A 10,248-nucleotide genomic window follows, 5' to 3' on the forward strand; every position below is an offset into this window, starting at 1 on the left:
CGATTTATATCATCATCTCCTTCTTTTGAAGGATTTGTCCTTGAATCCAAATCAAAGCCTTGTAAAGCAGTTTTGAAGTCATGAGAAGAACATGACGTTAATTTTCTAGCACTCCTCTTGGATGATCTCCCTTGTAAAGCAATGGTGTAGTCGTGAGATGTCAAAAGTTGATACCGTCTTAGATTCCATCTATTTTGGAAAGAACATTGATCCTTCCAACCTTCATTCCAATTTGACCATCAAAAGAAGTAGGCACAATCTTTGAGCTTTGCTTTGTAGTCAAAACTTTAACATCCAGCAAAAACTCAAAGAAAAAAAAAACTAGGAAAACTTGGTTGAAACTCACCAATTAGAAAACAAACTCTTTTGTTATCCTCATAAAATTTCAATCTCATATTTTTGCCTTTTCTCTCATTTTATGTTTGCACAATTTTCTTCTTCATATATTTCTATTGCTTTTACGTCGGTAATATCATGTCTTTTGCTTCCCAACTCACACACATCAAGTTTTACTTCTCTTGGAAGCAATGATAAAAGAATATAATCAAATGTTAATTTGGGCTCGGATAAACTAGCAACATCAGGAAAAAATATACTAGTTTCGAGTTCACTATCATCTACTTTCTTTATCCCACTACCATTAACACATGCTTCTCTAGAAATATGTGGTTCAACAACAATACCAAAATTATAGTCATGTGGGTCCTTGCAATCTAATGACTTACTAGACAAAACATCATAATCATGCATAGACACAACATTATCAAATTTTTCTTCTTCCCACCTTATCAAAATTCTTAGATATAGTAGATAAACTAATCTTTTCCACTAATGTGGTAGCATTGAAACTAGATTTAGTTTTAATGCACCTTGAAGATTTTCTTTGGAGTTGTCATTCTATCTTGATGGCAATGTGCACCATTTCTTCCAAATCCTCACATGGTTGAATTCTTCAAGATTGACAAACATATCAAATATTTTCTTATTAAGGTTGTTATAGAATCGATTCATGATAACTTCTCCATCCTCATATATGACTAATCACTTGTAGAAATACAAGTTATGGTATATCTTTCTTTAGAATAGAGGAATATTTATAGGAAAATGTGTTAAGTTGATATGAAATCCATGACAAATAATCTTATTCTATGTCCATGTGTTTACAAAACTCATAATCTTAGAAATTATAAGATTGCTCATTGTTGAACGCAAGTTTTGAAGAAAAATGAAGGAAAATGGTCAAGGAAGCAAAAGTTGCAGCCTTGGACGCATAGAAGAGATCAGCTCAGTGCCCAACTTTGCAATATAAAAAACTACGTGATGAGATGAAACGTGAAGAGAGAAAATGAAAAATGCGTAGATGATGGACGTCACATCAAGATGCAAGTTGGTCGTTGATTTAAGACATACACAACAGAGCCAATGAATTAGTGATGCGAGTAGTTGGTGCAGCAGGGCATGGAATTAAATGCAAGGTATGTCAGTACATCATTAGAGAGAGGCAAAGAACCTTCTTTTTTACACTTATAAAAAGCCCATTGAAGATTTGTCTAAGTATGAGAGAAGAGTCCAAGAAATTGGTCAAAGCTTTATTCATTCACCACTTGAAATCCGCCATTGCCATCACTCCTTCAAGCTTTTCTTTGGAGAATTTTGAGTGAGAGCTCAGTTTTCTTCTATAGAAAAGGAGAAGAGAGACCACCACCACTGTATAACCACATTGAAGCAGGATCATTAGAACCAAAAGGAACAAGAAATTGTGACCTACAGCTTGATATTTTTATTTATTACTTTTCATTACATTTTTCTCAACATCTTCATTTTGTATTAAGTTGTAGAGATTGAAAACTCTTTACGAATACAATGTATTCCATATTCTATTAATCCATATCTCTTTTCGTAAGCATGAGCGGCTAAATTCTTAATTGGTTGAGGAAGATAAGTTAGCATTTTTACTAAGTTGTGCATAAGTAGGTATTCATCTTGTTTAATGCATACATACTGAGTTGCTGAGATCAAATCAAGAGATTAGTCTAAATAGAAAACAATCAATTGCTTGAGAGAGAATGTGATTATGGAACATGTTAAACAAAGATAGAAGTGGCTTTAAAGATAAAGTTAACTTGTTGCAATCAAAACTCATCGCATGCATCCTAGAATAGGACATTGTGGCTCAAAACACTAAGAGGTGAAGTTTATAATTACTTTATGAGTTTATAGCATGAACACATGACTTATGTACTACTTAGGAAAATGTTAGTGGGCCTTTCACAAATCCTGTCTTGTTATTGATATTTTCTCCATTTTCAACGTACGCTGCTCATATAGTGATTGTAATTGTCATCACACATTCATCATCATTCATTGCATCACTATGCACACACTCACAATCATCCACTCCACCATATTTGTAAGTATTCATTAGTTAGGAAACAACATTTTCAATGCATACTTCAAAACGAACTACTGCATTAAGATCAAACAATCATTTCATCGTACTTTAGTCGTATGTTCCTGTGTTTGACCTCTGATCTCACTGAGACTACTCTATTTAGGCTTACACTTGGATCTAAATAGGAAAACATTGTGTTCAAAGTAAATTATTCATAGAATTCAGAATTCAGAGCATGACATAAGGGTATCATATCATCACATCGTTCTAGAAAATGCAACAAGTTTTTGGTGTCATTCTCGGGGACTATGGTAATTTATTTGTGTTAAAATTTTTGTTTTCGATTTTTGCAGGACCTTGATTTAGTGTATTGCATCCTTGTTTGAGAAGTGGTGCAAAACATTACATGAGTGAATGCACAACGCCTAAACTAGTACATGACCCTGAGATCGAACGGACTTTTCTTAGACACATAAGAACAAACCAGAAGAGATGACAGAGAAACATACCTCAAGTAATGGGAGATCAATAAAACAACCCAGTAGCATCAAACGTGATCAACAACAGAGGTAACAATGCAATGAATAATGCATTGGTGCCTACCAATCCCATACTTCTTGCAAATGATCGCAATAGACCAATCAGAGACTATGCTTCGCCCAACGTATATGACTTTTTGCCAGGAATCATGCGACCATTAACTGAAGGTACTCGATTTGAGATGAAATCAGTAATGCTGTAAATGATCCAAATAGCCCAACAATTTAAAGGCGTGCAAGAAGAAGATCCATATGCCCGCTTAAAAAGTTTCATTGGAATTTGCAACTCTTTTGTGATTCCAAATGTCTCGGCTGAGGAAATTCGATTGTTCTTGTTTCCATTCTCTCTGAAAGATGAATAAAGACAATGGACATATGAACTAGAACCAGTTGAAATCAGCTCATAGGAACAGATGGTGGCTAAATTCATGAAGAATTTCTTCCCTCTTATGGAAAATGCAAAGAGGCAAAGAGACATCACTAATTTTCAACAAAGGATCAAGAAACATTTAGTGATGCTTGGAAGAGATTCAAGAAATTAGTCAAAAACTGCCCGCATAATGCATGTCGGACTGCGTGCAAATGAAGATTTTTTTATGATGGACTTACAAAAGCATCACAGACCGCAACTAACTTTATGGCAGAAGGTGACTTGCTATAAAATACATACACTGATGCAAATGTCATCTTAGATCGAATCTCACAAAACCATGAAGATTGGGAGGACAATGGGTTTTGGATTATAGTCAAGTTCAAAAAAGAGAAACAATTCGAGAACGGATAATGACACCATTGCAACACTACAAACGCAAGTGATCACAATGATGAAGTTATTGCAAGCTATGACAATGAAGAAAGATGATGCAGAGAATGGTAATTAATTAGGCTTTGTGAATCAAGTCACTGGCCTAAAATGCATAGTATGCGGTGGAGCACACATTTTTTAGATGTGCCCGCATAACCCACAATCTATATGCTTCATTAAGAACAACCCATTCTCGAATACTTACAATCCAAGCTATAAAAACCACCCAAATTTATTTGGGGGGAAATCAGTAGCCATATGCAGACCAACAATCAGAATATGAATAGAAGTGGACCACCTGGGTTCCACCAAGGACAACAGAGACATCAACAAATTCCAAGTTCATCGCAGTAGCCATCAACTTCATCATCCTCATTAGAAAATTTACTCAAAGAGTACATACAAAAGAACAAAGCCCTACTATAAAGTCAAGCATCGTTTATCAAGAATCTAGAACTCTAAGAGGGTCAACTTTCCAGAGAACTGAAAAATAGACTACAAGGAACCTTACCAAGTAATACAGAAGTTCCACACTCTATGGGGAACTTAGTTAAGGAGCGATGTCACAGGGTGACATTGAGAAGTGGGAAGCCATTAATGGAGACTTCCAAAATAAATAGCTCATCGATCAGATCAACCACCGAGAAGATTATCGATTTTTCTGACCAGAAACCCAATGATTAACAAATACAGAATTCGAAAGCACACAACTTGATGCAAAAGAACCAAGAAAGTGAGTGTAGAGAATCATCCATGAATGTGTCAACCTTAAATGCATCATCAAAGAAGCAATCACCGCCCCATCCACAAAGGTTAAAGAAAAAGAATGACAAAATCCAATTTCAGTGCTCCTTAGATGTGTTATCAACATTTCGTTGGTAGAAGTGTTGGAACGTATGCCATTATATGTGAAATTTTTTAAGATATACTCTCTAAGAAAATGAGGATTGGAAGATTTGAGACAGTGGCTCTGACACATGAATATAGCACCATGATACAAGAGAACATCCTAGCAAAGATGAAAAATCCTGAGAGTTTCACCATTCCTCGCTCCATTGAAGGTGTTGACATAGGGCAAACTCTATACGATCTAGGGGCTAGCATAAATTTGATGCCCATATTTGTCTTCAAGAAGTTAGGAATTGGAGAAATGAGACCAACCATAGTGACATTACAAATGGTGGATCGTTCTCTAGTACACCCTAGGAATAATTGAAGATGTACTAGTGAGAGTTGATAAATTTATCTTGCCCGTAGACTTCATAATCTTGGATTATGAAACAGATCGAGATGTGCCCATCATTTTGGGCAAACCATTCCTATCCAGTGGGTGGACGCAAATTGACGAGCATGAGGGTGAAATAACAATGAGGGTAAATGGATAAGAAGTAAAATTGAGCATCCTCAAGGCGTTGGAATACCCGAATGAAATGAACCCATGTCAAACAATTGATGCAGAAGACGATTGGCCATGTGAAACAAATCTTGAAGGTGATATTGAAGATGAAGAAAGTGAAGTCGACATAAAGCTCTCTGACACATGTTATGCGGTGAAAGTAATTCAGATGGACTTTGAGCCTCTGGACTTAGGTGACTGAGAGAATAAGGTTAAACCTTTGCTGGAGAAGTCGCCTGCATTGGAAATTAAAATTCTTCCTACTCATTTAAAGTATGCCTTTTCTCGATGAAGGAGAAGCTTTTCTTGTTATTATCTTAGCTACGCTCACTCCAAACAATGAACAAACCCTTCTAAAAGTTTGAAGAAATACATCTGAGCCATTTGATGGACTCTCACAAATGTAAAGAGAATCAACCCTTTACATTGCATGCACAAGATAAGGCTTGAAGAAGGAAGTGAGAGCTCAATTGAACATCGACGCAGACTTAACCCTATGATGAAGGAAGTGGTGGAAAAGAAAATAATCAAGTGGTTGGATGCATGAATAAGCTTCCCCATTTTTGATAGTTAATGGATGAGTTTATTCCAGTGTGTGCCAAAGAAAGGAGGAATCACTGTGGTGGCAGATCAGAACAACAAATTGATACCCCACTCAAACTGTCACCAAGTGGAGAATGTGCATGGATTACAGGAAATTGAATGCAACAATCAAGAAGAACCATTTCCCATTACCATTTATTGATTAGACGATTGATAGACTAGCAAAAAAGGACTTCTTTTGGATGGATATTTGAGATACAACCAGATATTGATAACATCAGAAGACCAAGAAAAAACCACATTCACATGCCCTTATGGGATATTCGCCTTTTGGCACATGCCCTTTGGGTTGTACAATGTGTCAGACACCTTTTAAAGGTGCATGATGGCCATTTTTTCTGACTATGAAGAAGAATTAGTTGAGATATTCATGGATGATTTCTCAGTGTTTGAAAAATCCTATAAGTCTTTCCTAGCTAACCTTGAGCTAGTGTTGTGGAGGTGTGAAGATACCAACTTAGTACTGAATTAGAAAAAATGTCATTTCATGATAAATGAGGGGATTATGCTCGGACACAAGGTATCTAAACATGGTTTAGAGGTTAATAAAGCCAAAATTGAAGTTGTGAGAAAATTACCACCTCCAACAAGTGTGAAGGCATTGAGAAGTTTCCTAGGCCACACCAACTTCTATTGCAGGTTTATAATTTTCAAAGATAGCACGTCCGCTGAGCATGTTACTTGAAGTAAATAAAACCTTTGTTTTTTATGATAATTGTTTACAAGCATTCGAAACATTGAAGCAAGAATTAGTTACAACATCTATCTTAATCACGTTGGATTGGTCGTTTCCCTTTGAATTAATGTGCAATGCGAGTAGGTGTTGCTCTAGTTCAGTGCAAAGATAAAATTATTCACCCTATCGCATATGGCAGCAAAACTCTCAATGAAGCGCAAGAAAATTACACAACCATTGAGAAAAGAACTATTGGTAATGATATTTATTGTAGAAAATTTCAAAGCCCATTTATTGGTGACAAAAGTCATCATTTAAATCAACCACTCTACAATCAAATACTTAATGAGTAAGAAGGATGCAATATCCCAATTGATCAAGTGGATTTTGTCATTGCAGGAGTTTGATACAAAGATTATTGATATAAGGGGTACAAAGTGCCAGATCATTTATCTCGTCTTGAGAATACCGAAGTTGATTGCATGTAACCAGAAGTTAACGCATGCTTTCCTGATGAAGTAGTGTTGAAGATTGATGACTTTTCTCTTGGGTTGTATGTCCTAAAACTCGCAGTTTGTAATCTTTAAACTTATTCTATTTGCAATAAAAATTGTTACTGAGGTTTATTCAATAAAGTTGTTATTGAATGTGTAAATTGCACTTGCAGAACCCCGAGCAATAGTATGAATACTTGAACTTCATATAGAGATATTAAAGTAGATCAAGTTTGAGTATATAGCCAAAATGGTATATAAGTATAGGGATGGGGTTGGGTGCCTTATATTGGAAATACTGTGAATGCGACCCACTTTGTATATGATACAAACGATTGATGTTGAAATCATTCATGTAAAGACATGCGAGCAAGGGCACCCTATGCAAAAGATGTTTGCATAAAACTAGACCATGAAAAAGTCACTTTTTTTTTATAATACGGTTTACAATTAAAACTAACTAGTTCAAATCAATAACCTAAGGTAATTCAACCTCAATCCTGAATTAACTATGGACTTCTGTTTACTCGGAATTATCCTTTAATCTGCATGGTGAGAGTGGCTCATCAACGTTGACTCAATAAGTCTCCTATTTTAGGGATAAGACCGGGTAGATAGCTGGGGACATTGTCCTGCAAGATGGAATTCACTCCTATCCAATTTCAGGATTAGCAGATAGGTCATTCCTTTAAGTACTGACTCTTAGTCTTGAACAAAATGTCCCACCCTCTCTATGACTAAGAGGGACTCGGTTTATTGGTAAGACTATAAACCAATTGTTCATTAAAGGATTAATGGAGACTTGAGGGACAAGATGTATTACAGGGGTAAAATAGCAATTTTGACTCAGCTGTAACTACGAACAACCTGTGAAGGATCGACTTACTGATTATAGTTAAAACAAGTGGACAAAAAGATATCTACAGTGAGTAAAGTACAACTATTGGGTTTTAATGAAGTGTCCCAGTAGTTAAGGAATGTTGGTTAATTTGGTTAAAAGAGTTTAGCCAATTGATCTTAGATCGTTGGAGCTCATGATCTATAGGTTCATTAGATTCCTCTACTAGCTCATAAATGGATTAAACCTTAGAATAGTGTGTTGAGAGAATTTGAAATGTTCAAATTCGAATTGGGTTTAGAATTTTATATACGTTATAATTGATGTTTAATTATCGAATTAAACAAAATTTGAGAGTTGAAAATATTTAAATACGATTTAAATATTAAATATATGAATAGTGATTCATATTTGAATTAGGTATTTTATTAATTTAATATTTGATATTAAATTAATGAATTAAATTATTTATTTATTTATTTATTTATTTATAAATTATTATTAAATTTTAGTTTTTCTCAAATTTCAATTAATTTAATTTGGTTAAATTAAATAGAAAAATGAATAAATAAATTGGATAGTGGGTTTCTCCCACATCATCCATTTCATAAACACCTAATCAAAATTATTTAGTGGATTTGTGTGTGTCAATTTGTGGTTTAATTGATTTGCATGTTAGTTTTCTATAAAATAGTTAATTTTATTCAGGTAAGGGTGAATGTAAAAAAAAAAAAAAAAATCACAAATTGAAGAAAAAATTTTGTTTTGAAGTTTTCTGTACATTACCTTTCCAACTCGAAAATTCATCCAAATTCTTACTCAATTTGAATACCACCATCCAACCTAGGGCCAAGAGAATAGTTGAGAAGTTCTTGTGGTAGTCTATATCAAGTTTTCAAGAAGAAATTTGCAATAGATTGGAGCAATCAATGAGTTCTTCAAAAATTGTGCTCTAAACCCTAATTTTGAATAATATGAACTAGTATGTTTAATCCATGAAATTAGTGTAATTAGAGTATTTTTTTTATCCAAATTACTTGCACTTTCATGCTCGTAACTCTTTCATTTACACCATGGTACATGGACATAGTAAACTTCTTAGCATGCAAGCAATTTCCTGAGGAGTATAATTTGCAACAGAAAAAGAAGTTGATGCATGAATGCAAATTCTATTACTGGAATGAGTCTCATTTATACAAGCGTGGACTTGACCACATTTTCAGGCAGTGTGTTCCTGAAAGTGCATACTACTACATATTATCCCAATGTCATGAATCACCTTTTGGAGGCCATTTTGGAGGGGAGCAAACGACTACTAAGGTCCTTCACTGTGAGTATTATTGGCCCACATTGTTCAAGGATGCCAGAGAATTTTCGATGAAATGCGACAGACAAATGGACGAAGAAGGTAAGGTGTATGGTGTACATCATAGGATTGCACGCATATCATATACAGACAAATGAACAAAGTTGAAATTTTCAACCGCGAGATCAAATTATTCTTGAGAAAGTTATCAACACAACTTGCAAGGACTGGGTGCAAAAGCTAGATGAAGCGTTTTAGGCCTACATATAAGACACCGATTAGGATGCTTCTTATGCGTTGGTATTTGGTAAAGCCTATCATTTGCCATTAAAGCTAGAGCATAAAGCCTATTGGGCCACCAAGACGCTAAATCTTGATCTGAGTGCAGCTGGAGACGCGAGGAAACTACAATTGAATGAACCAAACAAATGGAGACTTCAAGCTTATGAAAATGCAAAGATATGCAAAGAAAGAACGAAGAGTCGACATGATCAACGCATCAGTAAGAAAACTTTCTTTGTAGGCAAAAAAGTTTTTCTGTTTAACTCTTGATTGTATTTGTTTATAGGAAAATTGAAATCAAAATGGTCAAAACCTTTTGTTATCAAAGAAATCTCCCCTCATGGAGCTGTTGAACTGATAAACAAATATGACACAAATATGTTTAAAGTTAATAGGCAAAGAATCAAGCCGTATCATGGAGGCGATGTTGACCGCAAGAAAGTCTCCATTGATCTTGGAAAGCCCGAATGAAGGAGAATGAATGGTCCTTGCAGCGACAATGATAACATCTCACTAGGGACACGTCCTAACTTTTTGTCTTTACATTACTACTTTGCTTTCTTAGTTTCATGCTTTCTTTAATTTATTTGAATTTCTTGAGTTTTGTGAAATTTAGATGCTTTTAAATAGGTTGTGATGAATTATGTTTGGTATCTTTGAACTTAAAATTTTTCGAAAAAACAAACTAGAGTTGCATTAAGTGTGGGATGCGTTGAGTAATACTTCATCGAATCTAAAACACTAACTGCAACTAAGGGTACCCAAAGGTTTTATAACCATTAATGGAATTTGAAGTGAAAGCGTCATATGCGCCGCCTGACATACATTCCATTAGGTGTTATCAATGCGCCTTCATGACACTAATGTCATCATCCAAATCACGTGCCCACTAACCTCTATAAAACCCCTTCCCCTCA

The 10,248-nt window shown here is 35.1% G+C and overlaps 1 protein-coding gene and 1 non-coding gene across 2 annotated transcripts; one reads left to right on the plus strand and one right to left on the minus strand.

The window, feature by feature from the left end:
• Positions 1-3,395: 3,395 nt before the first annotated feature.
• On the minus strand, positions 3,396-3,497 carry LOC120074862. The gene has a single exon (XR_005481138.1). It is a non-coding gene; the product is annotated as a small nucleolar RNA R71 (small nucleolar RNA).
• Positions 3,498-4,676: 1,179 nt separating this feature from the next.
• LOC120073515 lies at positions 4,677-5,334 on the plus strand. The gene is made up of 3 exons (XM_039026356.1): positions 4,677-4,923; positions 5,021-5,092; positions 5,195-5,334. Exons 1-3 carry the CDS (start codon positions 4,677-4,679, stop codon positions 5,332-5,334), a joined length of 459 nt encoding a protein of 152 aa, XP_038882284.1.
• The last annotated feature ends 4,914 nt before the right edge of the window (positions 5,335-10,248 follow it).

The sequence above is a fragment of the Benincasa hispida genome, chromosome 3 (assembly GCF_009727055.1).
Source record: "Benincasa hispida cultivar B227 chromosome 3, ASM972705v1, whole genome shotgun sequence".
Lineage (NCBI taxonomy): Eukaryota > Viridiplantae > Streptophyta > Magnoliopsida > Cucurbitales > Cucurbitaceae > Benincasa > Benincasa hispida.